The sequence below is a fragment of the Mus caroli genome, unplaced genomic scaffold (genome assembly GCF_978045245.1).
Source record: "Mus caroli unplaced genomic scaffold, Mus_caroli_1 scaffold_15, whole genome shotgun sequence".
Taxonomy (NCBI): Eukaryota; Metazoa; Chordata; class Mammalia; order Rodentia; family Muridae; genus Mus; species Mus caroli.
In genome coordinates, this window is record NW_028227270.1 from 71,706,759 (window position 1) to 71,724,952 (window position 18,194).

At 48.6% G+C, this 18,194-nt stretch overlaps 1 protein-coding gene across 2 annotated transcripts in view; it reads right to left on the reverse strand.

The window, feature by feature from the left end:
- Window positions 1-9,308: 9,308 nt before the first annotated feature.
- The window catches only part of Bicd2 (BICD cargo adaptor 2), a 45,779-nt gene continuing 36,893 nt past the window's right edge, over window positions 9,309-18,194 (reverse strand). Inside the window, exons 5-8 of one of the 2 annotated variants that reach the window (XM_021180118.3) lie at window positions 16,974-17,999; window positions 16,216-16,367; window positions 13,629-13,839; window positions 9,316-11,907 (exon numbers count right to left, since the gene is read on the reverse strand). In XM_021180118.3, coding sequence (XP_021035777.1) covers window positions 11,902-11,907; window positions 13,629-13,839; window positions 16,216-16,367; window positions 16,974-17,999 — 1,395 coding nt within the window. In that variant the 3' untranslated portion in view covers window positions 9,316-11,901. Of the gene's footprint in view, window positions 13,840-16,215; window positions 16,368-16,973; window positions 18,000-18,194 lie in introns of both variants that reach the window. The other variant, XM_021180117.3, reaches the window with a different exon arrangement.

Genomic DNA, 18,194 nt, shown 5'->3' on the forward strand with positions numbered 1-18,194 from the left:
TGTCTGCCACCACATCTAGTTACTTCGGGCTGGATATTGAGCCCAGAGCTAGGTACACTAAGCAAATGAGTCACATTTCTTGGCCCCAAGTCCCACCCTTTAAAAGTTCCATCTCCCAATAAAGGCTGTCTTATCAAACCTTCAACACGGGCTTTGAGGGACATTCCACATCAAGATGACAAAGTTCAGAATTTTCAAGTGAGGCTGGCTTCATCCTCACCTGGGTTCCAAGGCATGTAAGGCAGACCAGGCCTGCCAGAATACCCTCTAGTCATAGAAAGGCATAAGAAAGGATATTAGATTTCAGGCCGGCCCCCTCACATCTCCACTGGCTCTCCATTCTCTCTCTTTTGTTTGGATTATTATGAAACTGAGAAAAGTCACAATCTCCAGCTCCAGTAGGAATCCCTCACAAGGAAGATGCTTCTGTACTGGGCTGGGCAGTTGGAAATCTTTGAATTTTTAACTCTTGTGAATTAGAACAGTCCACATGCTGACACCGCAGGACTGGGGTATCTGGAGGAAATGCTAGGCTGGGAGCTCCTTCCACATGGGCTGCAGGAAACCCCTAAGGAAGAGGTGGCATAGGCTTGTGCTATCTGTCTAAGACTGGTATGCCAGTGGGGGCCTTTCAACCCTGTGGTCTGTGATCCCAGATAACCTGGAGACCTGCAGGTTACAATTCTGCATATGGTACCTACAATCCCACCATGGCTTCCCTGGGAGCCCACAAGACAGTACTCATGAAATCCAGGTAGAGACATTTCATTAGCCTTAGCGAGATCCTAGAGTCCTTCTTTCCTAGCTCTATGACCCACACCACCTGTGGCATTTTCCCACAAGCAGATAAGCGACTGACAAAGTCCCTGGATGAGAGCAGCATTTTGTTTTATGGGTGGGAAGTAGCTTTCTGTCTTCGTGGATGGGGCGATGGGCCATGCAGAGCCAGCAACAGCTCCTGAAGCCAGTTTGCAACCTGTCTGCTCTGAGGATGGAGCCACATGGAAAGGAGACGGAGAATGGGAGAGCAGGCTTGGTGGTGCAGAGCTGTGCACTTAGCAGGTTGAGGTGGGAGGACTGAGTTCCAGGCCAGCCTTGACTACCTAGCAAGATCCTATCTAAAAACAAAAAGTCATGTGATAGTGAGCTTTTGGTTAAAGTTACAAAATGTCTGAGGTCATTAAAAAGGGTTCACTTTGGTTCAAGATTTTACAGGTTTTAGTTCATGCCTTGTGTCCTCTGCTTCGCAGTCTGCAGTGTGGTGGAACATCATGACAAGAGCATACAGTGAGGCAAAACCACTTACCTCATCAGCCAGGGAACAAAAGGCCAAGCTGAAGAAAGGACCAGTGTCGCCACAGTCACCAGCAGGGACACATCAGATGACTCAAAATCCACTCACAAGACCCCAGTTCACAAAGGCTCTATACCCTGGGGACTTCGGGGGACACACACACACACAGCAGCCAAAACCTGGTCAAGCTCCTCTTGGTGCCTAGGTGCCTTCCCACAGTTAAGATGCAACAGGAGTCATCAGAGAAGCCAGCTTCCAGCTGTTTACAATCAAAAGCACTATAATTGGCATAGAGGAACCCTCTTGTCTCCCCCTAATGCGATCCCAGCATTATCTGAGTCAAGCTGTGGAAATCACTCAGTACTCCAGACCAGAAGATGACCGAGGAGGAGGCCAGATCCCAGGCAGCCTCCCAGCCTCCAGAGAGAGGAAGGCCAATAACCTGGACTCCGAGGGGCCAGGGGCTGTAGATGGGAGGAAGATGTCCACTGTGACACTCCTCAAAGCCACCGCTGTGGAGGGTCTACTCCGAGGACCAGGATGGAGGGCTGACCTGCAGCTGGAGCCGGAGGAGCCTTCCAGCCTGTCTCCAGCTTCACAAGTTCTGACAAGCAAGCTTTGGGCTGCAGTAATAAGCTCTTGGAACCCAATGGGCACGGTTTGTTCTAGGGTCATTTTAAACTTCTAGCATTCCATCCCAGGAGCACACCGCCGCGTGCTTGCATGCCCATCGGAGCACACTGCCGTGTGCTTGCATGCCCATCGGCGAGCTCAGAAGCAAGTAGATTTTTTTGTCAGTATAAATAATCATGGTATAACTCTTTGAGTCCGAGTCTTTGAGTAGATGTTTTGTTTTATTGCTCTTGAGTAGAACTCTTGGGATAAGTTGGCATGAGGGGTGCCCATCTCATTACTCAAGACACAGAGGTAGATAGATTGCTAAGAATCCTAGGCCAGCTTGAGCTGTAAAATAGCAGATTGTATGTATGTTAAAAAAAAAAAAAAAAAAGAAAAATTCTAGCTGGCTGTCATGTCACATGCCTGTAACAGAAGCAGGAGAATCAGAAGTTCAAAGTCACCTTGGTTATATACAGAGTTGGAAGCCAGCTGGGGGCTACTTTAGAACCTGTTTCAAAACAAAACAATTATAGACATAGAAACTCCTGGGTCTTTTTTGTGTGTCCTGTGTGTATACATGACTCGTACATGATGTGTAGGTGCATAGGTGCTTTGTGGCAATGCACCTATGACGGGGTGTGACCACAACTTTGAGAGTGAGAGCATGTGTGTGGCATTTATATGTGCATGGTATGTGTGTACCTGTACCTGGTGTGTGGTGTCTGACTGGCTTGCTTTGCTAATAACACTTAGGTACTTACTATGTTTTGATTTGCATTTTCTTTCTGACACATCTATTCAAACATTTCACCCAACTTTAAATTGGGTTGCTTGTGAGATCTTGATCAACAAAATGGACAAGGTCCATCCAGACAGACCATCTATAAAAATGGAACTTTGATCCCACCCACAGTGGCCTGAACTGGAAGGCAACCCTTATCTGTAGAAACCAGCCAAGGAGGGCAGCCTGCTTGGGCAGCCGGCAGGAAGCGGGATGCTATCTCTAGGGACTCAGTCCTGCAGGCTAAATATTAACCTCTAGAACAATCAGTCCCAAACACCAGGACTCGATCAATAACCTGTTTCCAACTTAGGACCAACCAGAAAGCCAAACACACTCCCCTCTCTGATCCAACCTCCCTAACCACAGCCTCCAAGTAATTCCCCCTCCCCACTAAAAAGCCTCCTCCTCTGTTAAGTGCAAGGGCCTGCTCCACTGAGGGGAGGTTCTGAGCAACAGCCTCTGCTCTTCAGACATCTGTAGTCTTCATTTTTTACACCTGCCATCTTACTGTTGACCTACAAGAGAGCCAAGATGGCTCTGTGGGGGAAGGCACATGGTAGCCCACCTAATGACCTGAGTTCAATTCCCAGGACTCCCAAAAGTTGCCCTCTGACCTCTACATGCACACCCTGGGGGGCCCTCACCCATCCACCCAAACAAACGTTTAGGAGTTCTGGGACTAGGGTGTGTAGCTCAGTTGGTAGAATGCTTACTGCATGGAGCTCTGGGTTCAGTCCTCATTGCTACATAACACAGGTGTGGTGGAGCATGGCCTGTATTCCAGGACCCCAACGGTGTAGCATGAGGATCAGGAGTTCTAGTTCACAATGGGCTACACGAGACCCTGTCTCAAAAAAAGCATGAGAGAAATGATGCTTTATATATTTGGGCACTGCTCATCTATGCACCTATCAGATACACAAAAGTATATTTTTTTTCTAGTAATTGCCTTGTCCTTTCAATATCTTCCCTTAAACAAATCTTATAAAAACTAATTTTCTTTCTGTGTTTGCCTGTATGTATGCCTGTGTACCATATATATGCTTGGTGTCCACAGAAGTCAGAATGGAGCATCTGATCCCCTGGAATTACAGGTGGGTGTGAGCTACTGCGTGGGTGCTGGAAACCACCCTTGTGCAGGTCCTCTGCAAGAGCCACAAGTGCTCTTAACCACGAAGCCATCTCTTGAGCCCTAGCTTCCTTTGTAAAGATTTAATTATGTGCATATGTAGGTTTCAATGTGGACATGTATGTGCACACACACACACACGTGTGTGCAGTGAGCATGGAGTCCAGAAGAGGGTGACAGACCCCCTGTAGGTCACCTACTGTGGATGCTGGGAATTGAACTGCAGTTCTCTGCAAGGGCAACACGTGTTCTCAAGTGCTGAGCCATCTCTCCAGCCCTTAAGTGCCTGCTGAAGCACATTTTTTCTTTTAACTCTAATGAAGCTAGTTTGGCATTTTCTTTTATAGCTCATCATTTTAGTATGGTATCTAAAACAATGCAAATAACTGCCCCAGAGTTTTCAGTATACACTGACAACCAATCCAAGACCATTTTTTTTTTTTTTTTGGATAGCACTCTATCAGATCACAGGCAGGACCAATAGCACACCTAAAGTGATCTCAACGCCTGAGACGAGTTTTAGGGTGGTGAGTTTTAGGGAAACCTGTAAGATCCTGCCTGAAGCATCCTCAAACAATACATTTCTCACCCTCAATCCTTATTACATTCCTGTCCAGTGGGTGAGCTATAGTAATTAAATGGGCCATTACTATCTTTTTGAGCACATTTCAACCCATTAAGAAAGGATTTTTGTTTGTTTGCTTGTTTTCAAGATAGGATCTGTGTAGCCCTGGCTGTCCTGGAACTTTCTCTGTAGACCAGGCTGGCCTCGAATGCACAGCATAGAGATCCACCTGCCTCTGCCTCCCAAGTGCTACCAAGGGCTACTACTGCTCAGCAGGGTTTTTTGTTTTTGTTTTTGCCCTTCATGTAAGGGCTGGTAAGATGGCTCTGCAAATAAGGCACTTTACTGTAGTCAAGCTTGATCTGAACTTGAACTTGGAATCCACAAAGCAGAAGGGGAGTCATCTTCTGATCTCGCATGTGCACCATGACACATGATGACACATGTACTCCCCCACATACATACAACATAAATGTAAAAACTAAAATAAAGCAAAAAATATATATAGTCCTCCTCCTCCTCACTTTAACCCTATCTAAAATAAATATCTTTTAACAATAAAATAAAAATTTAAGATTTTTAAAAGGGACTCGAGAGATGGTTCAGTGGCTAAGAACAGATTGCACTTAGAGAAGACCCAGGCTCATTTCCCAATAGCCACAAGACAAGACAGCTCATAGCTAGCTGTCTTTAACTCCAGTTCCAGGGGATCTGATGCCCTCTTCTGGCCTCTGTGGGAACTGCATGCATATGATGCACAGACTTACATGCAGACAAAACACCCATGCGTGTAAAATGAAAGTAAATGTTAATATTAAAGGAAAAAAAATGATTTAATGGAGGCTTAACTTGCATTACCTGTTCCTCTTGGTAGGCTGTATTCCAAGGAATGGGTCTATTTCACCTATTACTGAACTTGTAAGCACTTTGTATGACATGTGAGTGCTAATGCTATCTCCTTCTTCATTTCTAGCATCTGTACTGTGTATTTTCTTCCCCCACCCCACACCCCAAGTGAACTTGGTTAAATGTTCCTCTCCTCCCTTTAAAAAAAATCTTTTCAAAGAACCAGCTTTTTTGGTCATTTCCTGTACCAATTTTCTATATCCTATCCCACTGACCTTTGGCCAAGTTTTTCCCCTTTATGAATGCCTTAGCTACCTAACATGACATGCATTAAGATGTTTTTCTGCCTTCATTTAGTTCACTGCAATCTTGCATCCCTGGATATTTGTTCTTGTGCTCTGCAGAAGGGTGCTGTTTAATCTCCGAATATCTGGGGACTTCCCAGCTTTCTTTCTGTTAACAATTTCTTGTTGAACTCCACCATGGGCTTGGAGAACCCATCGTACGTTTCTGTTCTTACAGCTTAAGGTGTGCCTTGGGCCCAGAATTAGGTGTTGTGCCGTACACTCCACATGATCTTCTGAAAAGTTTATTTTCTGTTGTTGAAAGATGTAGCTGTCAACTACCTTAGGTTGACTGGCGGTGCTGGGTCAAACTGTCCTGATTTTCTGCTCTTCTTTCCTGTGCACGCACATGCACGAGCAACACACACACACACACACACACACACCCCGAGTGAGTCAAATTCTGAGCTCTTGTACATGCTAGGCAAGTACTCTTCTACCTCAAAGTTTCACCCCTGGGTTTTCTGAGACAAGGTCTTGACACTGGCCTGAAACTCACTGCGTAGTTCAGAGGCCTAGAATTCACAATCCTCCTGCCTCTGCCTTCTCTCTGCTGGGATTACAGATGTGTTCTAGGATGCCCAGATCTGGTCATTCCTGTTCAGCTGGATTGAAGTGTCTGTGTGTGACAGTGGATTCATCTATTTTTTCTTGAAAGTTCTAAGTTTTTGCATGTGTTTGATGTTCTATTACTAAGTAGATCTATGCCAAGGATTGTCATGTCTTGGAATAGGAAGAAAACACCTTTTGTTTCTGAGACAGTCTCTACCTCAGGCTGCTCTTGAACTCCTCATGTAGCTGAGGGTGTTTTTCCAATAGTCAGGCCTCTGCCTCCATGACTTAATCACCTCCCAGATGCCCCGGCTCCTAGTACTAGCACCTTAGAAATCAGTGTCAACACAGGAATTTGGGGAGGGTAACATTTGGACTCTGGCTTTCCACTGAACTCAAGTTCATGACTCCATATCAGAAACCTCCAAACTGCTAAGGCCTTCCCTGATTCATTCATTCATTCAGCAAACTGCTCCGTGCTTGGGAATCAAACATTATGGTTGTGGTGTGATCACAAGACAAGATTCCCTCACGATCCCAAAGGGAAGGAATGGGGGTGGCAGCCAGGAGTGGTGGGTCCTAAAAAGGTTTGAAACCCAATGGGACAAGCAGAAACAGATCCTAAGGCTTCAGATCATTGTCATGGGATGACTCTGCCCTGCAGAGGGGACAGCAGCATCTTCAGAAAGCACTGGGAGTGGGCATACCCCTGCAGCGGTTCTTGGTAGTGGCCCCACCTTCACAGGAGCACTGTGCCCAAGTCAGCAGTGCAGGCTTTTACTGGACTCAGTGAACAGCACCTGTTAGGCTAAAGGCTCAGCTCCTACAGTTCTGTGGTGGCCCTGCCCTTGGGCCCTGTCCATTTCCTGGGTTCTCATGGCTCCTAACACATCCTTTAAATTCTAGGTAAAAGTAGCCACATCCCTACCTTCAGACTCTGGGCCTGTGATTATCATAGTGATCATTCATCCACTGCTTTCTGCTTATAAAGGGCAGGTGGCTTTCTCTTGATGAATGGCACCTGCTTCCACGGAGTTTGCTGATCCATACTGGACAACTTCATTAAAGGGTTGTGGCTGCACCTTTGCCCTTTCCCCAGCAGGCTTTCTCATTTGTTCCAATGAGAGGAGGCTGAGGTATCCTAAGATTTTAAAATTCAAGGTCCCTTCTGACCTGTTCTTCCTCAATCTTCTCTCTTCTGTGGTACAGAATTTTTATAAGCAGTTCCAAGGAACCTGCCCCATTAACACTTTGCTTAAAATATGGCTCCTTTAAAAAATATTTATTTTTATTTTATGTACATTGGTGTTTTGGCTGCATGTATGTCTGTCTGTGTGAAGGTGTTGGATCTCCTGGAACTGGAGTGACAACAGCTGTAAGTCACCACCATGTGGCTGCTGAAAATTGAACTCGGGCCCTCTGGAAGAACAGCCAGTACTCTTAACCACTGAGCCATCTCTCCAGCCCCCAAATATGGGTCTTAGAGCTGCTTTTCGTCCAGTGCTTCATCTTTCACCTTGTTGGAATGCGATTATGTCCTCTAAGCTGCTTCTGTATCAGATTCCCGCTGGGATATAGTTCTACTACCAATTTAATTTCTTCTCAAATGTCTTATTGCTCATTTCTTAAACAGGCTAAAGTGTGTCAATTTATCTTTTTTATTTACCCCCCCCCCTTTAAAGGAATTTTTGGGTCTGTTGCTGTTTCCCTTTATATTTATGTGTTTGTGTCCAAGTGCACGCATGCACTCATGAGAATGTACCTGTGGAGGGCACACTGTGACCTGAAGGAGGCGGTGCATCAGCCAGCACCTTTACCCACAAAGCCATCTTGCTGGCCTAATGTTCACTTTTGACTTTTGTTTTATTTATACAGTTCTAATCTTTTAAAAAATTCTGTGCACACACCTATGAATATGAATGCAAGTGTTCATAGAGACCAGAAGAGATGTCAGATCTGGGGAGCTGGAGTTACAGAAGATTGTGAGCTTCCTGCTGTGGGTGCTGGGAACTGAACTAGGGCCCTTTGTAAGCACAGTGTATGCACGCAAGTTCTCAGCCGTACCTCTGGCCCTAGCTCATTCTTATTTTTAAACAGTTTTCTTTTCTTTCTTTCTTTCTTTTTTTTTTAAAGATATTTTCTTTATTTGCATTTCAAATGTTATCCCCTTTCCTAGCTCCCCCTCCAAAAATTCCCTATCCCCTCCCCCTGCTCCCCAACCTACCCACTCCCATTCCTGGTCCTGGCATTCCCCTATACTGGGGCATCGAGCCTTCACAGGACCAAGGGCCTCTCCTCCCATTGATGACCAACTAGGCCATCCTCTGCTACATATGTAGCTAGAGCCACAAGTTCCACCATGTGTTTTCTTTGATTGGTGGTATAGTTCCAAGGAGCTCTGGGGGTACTGGTTAGTTCATATTGATGTTCCTCCTATGGGGCTTCAAACCCCTTCAGCGCCCTGGTTTCTCTGGCTTCTTCATTGGGGACCTTGTCCTCCATCCAATGGATGGCTGTGAGCATCCACTTCTGTATTTGCCAGGCACTGGTAGAACCTCACAGGAGACAGCTATATCAAGCTCTTTTTTTTTTTTTTTTTTTAAAGATTTATTTGTTATACATAAATACACTGTAGCTGACTTCAGAAGCACCAGAAGAGGGCGTCAGATCTCACTATGGGTGGTTGTGAGCCACCATGTGATTGCTGGGATTTAAACTCAGGACTTTCAGAAGAGCAGTCAGTGCTCTTACCCGCTGAGCCATCTCGTCAGCTCCAACAGTTCTTTTCTTATTTTGGGCTTAAGAGAGTCAATATTAGCCGGGCGTGGTGGCGCACGCCTTTAATCCCAGCACTCGGGAGGCAGAGGCAGGCGGATTTCTGAGTTCGAGGCCAGCCTGGTCTACAGAGTGAGTTCCAGGACAGCCAGGGCTATACAGAGAAACCCTGTCTCGGAAAACCAAAAAAAAAAAAAAAAAAAAAAAAAAAAGAGAGTCAATATTTTTGGTGCACAATGATCCACTATACATACATATATATACACAGACATTTATATAAAGTATGTATGTGTGTATGTGCGTATATATATATATATATATATATATAAATATTTTTGTAAAACCAGTAGTATATCTGTTTTTATTTATTTCAGTAATTTGAGTTCTACCTCTTTGTCTTGTTTACCTAAAGTATTGCCAGAGAAAGGAGACTGCAGAAGACCGGGGCAGGCTTCTGGAGGGAGACCCTGGGTAGGCAAGGTTGACAGAAGACATGACCGGAGAATATCCTGGCATCTGTCTAAGGAGTTAGACACTGCCCCAAGTTCTCACACTCGCAGTTATACCAAAGCACTGTGTATCTCTGTACATATTTCTACAGTTAAATACAGCTTTATATTGACAATGAATCACCCTTGTCCCCAAGAGTTATTCATTCCTAGGTCTGAAGCAAGACTTTGGCCAGTACAGGAAACACAAGTTATTTGTGCCACGAGTCCTACAAACTGCAATGGGTTCTGACCACCCTGCTGTCAGTCTTCACGTTGAATAATGTGGGCAACCCTGGAGGAGAATCCTGCCTCCCAAGGATAAATCCCAGGTTGTTTCCGGCCAGCACCTTCAGTGACCGTTAGGGTTGGCTGTTGGGGTCCCAGACTTACCGTGCACGCTGGAAGCGGTCACCTGGTGCAGGAGTGAAGCAATCACAGAGGGCACGCATGTGCTTCAATTGTTTTATTATTCTTTATTGGTCCTACCAACGCGACTCGTCACCCAGGCCCACTTTTCCTATGTGTGCTGGCTGTGGAGACGGTCCGCCATCAGCCATGACAGAAGTCTCAGCTCGTCTAACCTTCCTATGCCTTCTCACTTGGCCTCATTTTCTCAGAAACTGAAGGCATCTGCTCATTATTTTGTTTTGAGTCTGTGTAAAGGTGCCTTGGCAGGAGAACATGCATATGACTTTTAAAATAAAGACCAACATTCTGACACTAAGGTAACACACAGAAAAAATACAGTACTTAGACATCATTGCAAATAAATACCCCATACAGATGATGTTATCTTAAATGTAACAATATTTTGTATGAATCAACACTGTAACAGAAGGCAAAGAGCCCCAACAACTAGGAATAAGAAATGCTCACTCCAGGAAACAGAATTCTTCAATTCTCAACAATTTATATTATTATAATTTGTCCCTTTTTAGGCTGGAGGACAATTTCGCCCCCTCCACTAGTACCAATTTGACCACACCCTGAACCTCACTTAGCAAGGAGTTTACTAAGGAGTTTTACTGACTTCTGTTTCCTGAAATTAACAGCGATTAGTTACGCCAAGCAAGAGAAGATACAATGTCTGACTTTCACATTTGCAAAGAACACTATGGCTAACCCTCTTCCCCACTCACATGCCGACTTCGCCGGCTCTCCTGACGCCCTCAGCTCTTCACAAACGTGATGTCTGTACAGCTTGCTTAGCTTGTCCCATGAAGTCCATTTGGTTCCCAAAGCACAGTCCAGGTTTGTGTGTTTGTTTTGTTTCTAAGCCCCTGAATTTGCATGTGAAGAATCACTGACTAACAGAATTTTGCACAATCACTGTTCTCTCTCCCTCAATGAAGATGCCCAAGTACAAAGTGAGGCAGGTACCTGCTGGTCCACAATGGCCTTCAGCATTCCCAACTAGCTCTCCACTGCTGCCCGTCCTGGAGACCTGACCTGGCTGGGACACCTCCCTGAACTGATGAAGGCACTACTGGCAATGGTTACTAACAAAAAGGTGTTGAAATTGAACACCTGAAAATCGACGGCTGTAGAATTTTCTAAGTGTACCACAATTTGGCACGACAACCAGAATAACAAAACAATTCCAATTTGGAATTTCACTGGTGCAGTTGTATAAAATTCTGTTAGTCAGTCATGCTTCACAATGTCCTAAAACCCAGAAAACTCTGGAATTTGTAGGTAATACTACTCATTCAATAATTTATGCTTTCAAGTGCCTATTACTGTTTTAACCAGAGCAAAGGTCAAGTTTTCTTCTTGTTACATTGAACTATTCCTAAGAATAATAATAATAATACAATATGAAAAACCCCAGAATTGGAATACCCTGGATTTCTTAATGAACATGGCATTTAAAATCTGTAATTTCAAACATGAACCACAATGCCGTGTCCTCTAAAGGCTGCTGAACCACAGCGTGGATACACTGGCCAGCTCCTTGCCGGGTCGGAGCCTCACCCGAAGTCTAGCTACACACCATGGAGCACAGCTCTACCTTGTGTTGACGTAGGTCAACACATCAGAGCCAGGACGGACAGCTACAGGACCATGAGCACAGACCACGGCACTGGAGACCGTCTCTATGCAAGGAATTAAGGAAGCAAATATAATATCAAAATATCAAAAGTGCACAGGTTGATCGGATAAAAAAGGAGCATGTGTAATAAGGAGAGCCTGTGGCAGGCGTCCAGCAGGCCCCTAGAGAGCCTGGCAGCGCGGTGGCTGTGGAAGCAGGTTCTTCGGCCACACAGAGACCTTCCCAAGCAGCAGCTTGCAGCATTCTCAATAGTAAAGCTTTTTTTTTTTTTTTTCTTTCTCCCATTAAAAACTTGGGGAACGCTATTTTGAAAAGAATTACAGTGGCATATCCAAACATTTCTAAGTGGACTTTAGGCTGCCCTTCCTTCCTCTGCATGGGCCACAGGAGGGGAGGGGGAGGGGCTGCCGTGTGACAGGGCCGGGTGGCCGCCTCCTCCCAGCAGCTACTCTACAGCTGAAAACAGGAGAAAACAAGACAGCATTAGAAATCAGTCGCGCGCCACTCCCTGCTCACTGACAGCTAAAGCTCTTGTTCTGGGAGTGCGCGAGCACATTAGTTGGCAGAGGAGGCCTGCATGTGTGTTAGGGGATGGGGCTCCAAGTGTCCACAAAGCCCCATACAGTGTTAAGAGAAGCTGCATTCTGGCCCAAAGAGAAAGAAAGGCAGAAGGTTGGGTGGGCATGCGGGCAGCCATTCCCAGGATGGACATGCAAGGGACACGTGTGGCCTGTTCTGCTCCCAGTGTATGGCCATGTGGTGCCGAGAATCTGAGCAGACTGGGGCACCCCAGGATCCAGGGGAGAGAAAGAGAAAGCTGTTTGAGAGACTACAGGGCCATATTGGATAGCAATCATTCCACACCATGAAAGATGCCTTTCCACAGGGAGAAACAGCCAAGCAGCTGTTATGGGAGATGGAGTCTCAAGACTAGATGATGCCCCATGGGGACTGGGAGAGAAATACTGAGCAGAGTCCTGTTTTACAACTCACTAAAGCACACACCTGATCTGATGCCACAGCTCCGCACTGACAGAGCATCTGGAAAAAGAGAGCCCTCGGAGGCCTTTCTTCCTTCTGTAGTATCCACAAACTGCACCGAGAACCACACAACTCTTACCTGCCAGTTCTGAGCACAGCTCCGGGCCCACAAAAAGTCCCCTAGCACACAGCTGGGCTCTACTGTGCCGTGCAGTTTGGTATAGCACTAATAGTTCTCAAAACACTGCTTCTTTGGGTCTGACAACTTCTAGGAAAAGACCCAAGCACAAGCTGCAGATCTCAAAGGACCAAATAACAGGCTCTGAACCAAGGACCAAGGTCTGACCAGGCACTTGGAACACTCTCGTCAAGAAAGGAGACCTAGGCCCTCAGGCCCTGCTAATCTGTCACCTCTCAGGACACAGCAGCATGCAGATCTTTGAGATGAGACCCTGGAGCAGCCGCACTGTCTGCCTGGGCTATGGTTATCGTGTCTGAGGTGTGGGGGCTCACTGCAGAATGCGGGCTCTCTGGTCCATTCCCTCTGGGACTGCCATCCTGGATGTGGTTAGCAGTGAGATGCTGCACAAACTACAAGGAAACTCTTCATGAAACTATGCCAGCCACAGCGAGCTAACCTAGGCTAGTCCTATGATGCAGGCTAGAGCCTCACAAAACTGCTTTCAAGTGCTGATATTAGACACATGCGAGCAACATGCAAGTTTCAACTCAGGTTCTGCCCCTGTGAGTGTCCAGAGGAGAACTCACCCTTGGGTTCCCTAACAGTGCCTGGAGGCCCTGGAAAACTTTCACTCCACTGTCTTCCACAAAGGTGTGCAGCTTCACCCCTACTTTTGATACCAGCATCCCAAAGGACAGCAACTGACATGGTATATCCTGGGGGCGGGGCTGTGGCATGAAAAGCAGCACAAAGCTCAAAGTGTCCTGGTTACAGATGTACCCCAATGCTGCCACTTGCCTAGAGTGCCGCCCTCTGTGCGTTAGTCACGTTAGGAGCGGCCTAGCACTGCTGTCCCGCTGCTGCAGCTGGGTTAGTTGAGGTGAAGCGGACGTTAGGTGTGCGGCGCCCCACAGCCCTAATCACAGTAAATGCTGTGCTTCTCACTGCAGAACACCTGGTTGGCCAGCCCGGCGCCCTCCGCCCTCTCGCTGGCACAGGCGCAGGTGTGACTTACGCTCGGTGAGGCTGGCTTGGCCTTGGAGGCGGCCTTGCTGCGGCCCCTGCGGGTCTGCTCATGGTCCAGCTCCAGCAGCTCCAGCCGCTGGGTGAGCGCCAGCTTCTGCTGGATGGCCATGCGCAACAGGGAGTTAAGGGTCTTCTTCTCGTCCTCGGCAGCGGCCAGCTGCCGCTGCATCTCATCCAGCTGTGTGATGTATTCGTCACACCTGTGGAGACAAAGCCCAGCTGAGAGGCTGAGAGGGAGAGCAGGCCCAGGTGCCCCACTCCACTCCAAGGCATCTCTCCTGGAGCCTAAGCTGGGGCCAGAGCTGGTGAAGCTTGTTCTGGTTCCTAGTGCAAAGGCTCCTTTGGAATAAGGCCATGACCAGGACGAGAGAGGCAGTGCTCAAACAGAACAGTAAGGTTACCTTCAACTCAGTGGTACTGCAGTTGTTTCTTTGCAGGGAGAGAGGGCAGAAGGCGTGAGGAGTGCTGGCTAGTTTCTATGTTAGCCTGACACAGAGACTATAGTCATTTGGGAAGAGGGTACCTCAATTGAGAAAACACCTCTGCCAGATTGCTCTTTAGGTAAGCCAGTGATACATTTTCCTAATTAGTGATGTGGGAAGGCCCAGCTCACCATGGTGGGACCATGCCTGGGTCCTGGGTGCTGTAAGAAAGCAGGCTGAGCAAGCATGCAAGTAAGCAGCACTCCTCCATGGCCTCTGCATCGGCTCCTGCCCTAACTTCCCTGACTGACTAGAAGCTATCAGGTAAAATAAACACTCCCCAAGTAGTTTTGGGCCATGGTGTTTCATTACAGCAACAGAAACCCTAAGACATGGGGTGTTTGTTTGCAGGTTTGAAGTGGTTCTGATAAGCAAGGCTTGGCGCTCATCCATTTGACTTTCTTCCAGTAAGCTCTCTCCCACTTTAAGAACAAAAAGGTATCTCAGATACTGAGACATCACTAGCTCCCAGGATCTGGGTGTAAACTGAGAGAGGACTGAGCTTGAGACTATTGCAAACCGTATCTGGTGGCTAGTAAGCCTTTGCAGAGTGACAATCCGAGCCAGGGAGGAGTATAGCTCCCAAGCCTCCACCTGCTGTGATGCAGCATGCCCCACCCCCATCGAGTGGAGGGAGAGAGCCTGGCCAAGGTTCCCTGGGTGACACCGGCACACTTGCCTAGTTTGGGTCTGGTGGAATCTTATGACACTGGGCAAGTGTCTCTAGAGGTGGTGGTGGGCACATGGGCTCTAAGCACTGCCCTTCTGCTACCCATGGCCCTGCTTTATCCACACCCAGCTGGTACCTAAGAGCTCCCCTCAGAGACTACATACTGTCTTCCTCATATGTTTGAAATCCCGGATTCACCAGAAAAGTCAGGTCTTTAAACAGAACAAACTTCAAAGGTTATGATTTGTACAAGATGCTGAGGAATTACAAGAATTCTTTCCTAATCCCACCAAGGGGGTGGGGTAGGAATAGGGGTGGGGGTGGGGTTGGCTGCAGAGGGAAGAAGAGTTCCATGAGTTCTAGGCCAGCCTGATCCACATAGCAAGTTCCAGGGCTACATAGTGAGACCCTGTCTCAAAAAAAATGTTTTTCTTCCCCTAAGATCAGGTAGGAAATGTCCGGAGAAATGCTGGACTCTTCTGCTTGTGCCTGCCTTGGCAGGACTTACCTGCAGGGATGCTAAGAGACTGGAAGCAGCTGGGCTGGAGGGAGGGAAACGGGTCCCGGCCCATCCTGTCTCAGCTTCTCACACTTTACAGGAAACGGCCAGCTGTCCCAGTTTCAGTGCTCAGCCTTGCTAATCCCCACACTGTCATTCCAACACTGAGCAGCAGGTGGCACCACCTGTCTTTGGAGGGTGATAGGCAGGGACCTTGTTTTCCACCCTTTAAGACTGCTCTTTCCCAGGCCGCAGGAAGAACCCCCAGGGGAGAGGAAGGAAACTGCATAACCCCAGGCCTAAAGCTCGCTTGCCCTTCCCTGACAGGAAGGCTGGGAATGGATGGCAAACTGGCTGTGTTGGAGCCCGGACTACACTACAGGAGAGGAATAACAAACTAGTCTGGGCCGCATCTGTCACCACTGCACAGTAACTGGTAACTGGACTTCACAACTATACTTTCCATTTCCTGAGCTCACTCCCTTAGCCCTTTGCTTCGAGGACTCCTATGCTCAAAGCACAAGAAATGGAGCCTCCAGGGTCATGAAGAGGGAAATGAAAACCACGTTTCTGGGGGCCATGGGAACAGGGAAATGGATGCACACCTCTGCTGAATGTCTACCAAAATGGCACCTGCCTACAAGAGGCACGGAAGGCTGGGGTGCAGCCACCTGAGGGACCTGGAACCACACAATCTTTCCTCCTCCTCAGTCGAGAAGGGCAGCCCCACACACATGTTGGGACTGGGCTGGAGGCTGTAGTCTCCAAACCTTGAGCTGTGTTGGGGGCCTGGCAGGGCTACTACAGTGCTGAACCAACAGGTCTGCAGGACTCAGGAACGAGGCTGAAGGCTGTGGGTAAGGCTAACAGGTAGCTCCAGGGAAGAGAGGCTGCAGAAGGGAGAGTGTCACAGTGTTGCAGGTACCTGGTGGCAAACATGGCACGTAGGGAGGAGAAGGTGGCTGCGTCTTCCTTGAGGGCCTTGAGCTCGTTCCGTAGCTTCATCATGGTCTCGGTCACCATGGCCTTCTCGTTCTCATACTTGCTCTTCAGGTTGGCCAGGGCCACCTCAGCTGTCTGGAGGACAGAGAAGTAGAAAGTGGGGTGGTGAAGGGTGTAAAGTCCTGGGCCCAAGGTGAAGCTGCTGACCATGAAAAATTCTCTGGAAAAAAAATTTTCTCATGCAGCTGTCGGGACAAAATGCTAGCCATGCTCCTGGCATGCCAGTTTGCCTCAGTAAGTCCCAGCTTCAACCCTGATTAGCAGGGAAAAATGATGTACCATAGACCCTGTCCTGGAGAACCCACAGGGCACTCGACAGGGCACTCAGACCACTGCTCTCTGTTACCACAGCATAAGAAACTGTAAGGTGGACAGAAGCAGCAGTACTTAATGACTGAAAAGCTCTAGTTAAAGCACCCTCTAATCCCCACACTCACTCCAGCCCCTGGCTGGAAGCCCTGAGGAAGGAGACAGCAGGAGACAGCAGCAACAAGGTGATGGCACAGGCCTAGGTGCCCTCCCAGCGGGCTCTGGAGGCAGTGGGCAGTGCTCCCCCCCAACAGCAGGCTCTGGTGGCAGTGCTCCCCTCCGCCCCCATCCCCAGCAGGCTCTAGTGGCGGCGCCCCCCCCCCCCCCCCCGCAGCGGGCTCAGGCAACAGCGCCCCCTCCCACTCCTCTCACCTGCTTGTTGGCCTTGAGCACGGTACGCAGTGTGGTGATCTGCTCCCGCTTGGTACTCAGCAGGGACTTCAGCTTGAGGATCTCCTCCATGAGTGCTTCCTTGTCCTTGTCCACAGCAGGGCCCAGCTCCTGCGAGGCAATCCGCTGCCGGGACAGCTCGGTCGTACGGTCTACGGCTGCCTGCAGGTGCTTGATCTGGTCTCGGATGATGGCGATCAGGTTGTAGATGTTCATAGGTTCCCGGCGGGGGTCACTCAGTGGTGACGGCAGTGAAGAACTGGGTGAAGGACTGTTGTCCCCAGTCCCACCATCTGCTCGGCCCACCTCTGTGGCCAGCAGCCCCTTGGGCAAGAGGACAGGTGACCGGCGCCCACGGCCCTCCGGGCTGGTGCGGCCAGCCTTGCCCTGGCCCTCACGGTAATAGTCGAGCATGACACGGTTGGGTGTCTCGTTGTTGCACATGCACACATGGTGGTAGAGGTTGGCCAGCTCCTCACTGAAGGTCACCAGCTCATCCTGAGCCACATTCAGGCTGCCCTGGGTCTCACCAGCCACATCGCTCACCTTCTTCAGCTCCTTTTCCAGATGGGCCAGCAGCTCTCGGTCCTGGTGGCTAGCCTTCTCCAGCAGAGAGATCTTCTCGGTGAGTGCCTGGCCCTCAGCCTCATACCGGCCCTTTTCTTCTGCGTGCTGGGCTTCACGAGCTTCGTGTGTGCTGCGCAATGCCTTGAGCTGCTCCCGGAGCTCGCCAGCCTCAGCCACGGCCACGTGGTACTTGCAGGCCAGGATCTCAGGCCCATTGATGTCCACCTCATAGTAGTCACCGTCTTCGTGGCTGTCACGGTCCTTCTCATTATCCAGCGAGGTCTGTCGCTCCTTGCCAGCCTGCAGGCGCCGGAGGGCACTAAGGTTCTCTGTGAGTCGACTCACCTTCTCATGCTGCTCAGAGAGGGTTCCCCGAGCCTGCTCCAGCTGCTTCTGTGTGTCCTGCAGTGTTGCCAGCAGGCCCACCTTCTCCCGCTCCATCTGCAAAGGTAGATGTAGCAGGAAAACAGGTCAACAAGGCTTAGAAGACTCTAGGATGACCAAACAACATCTCATGCTGAGCCAGATGGGCCAAGGGCTATGCAAATTCCCTGGCCATGCCACTGGTTGACAGCAGACTGGACAGAATTCACCACAGCGACCATGACTATCACCAACAATAGTGCTCATCCATAA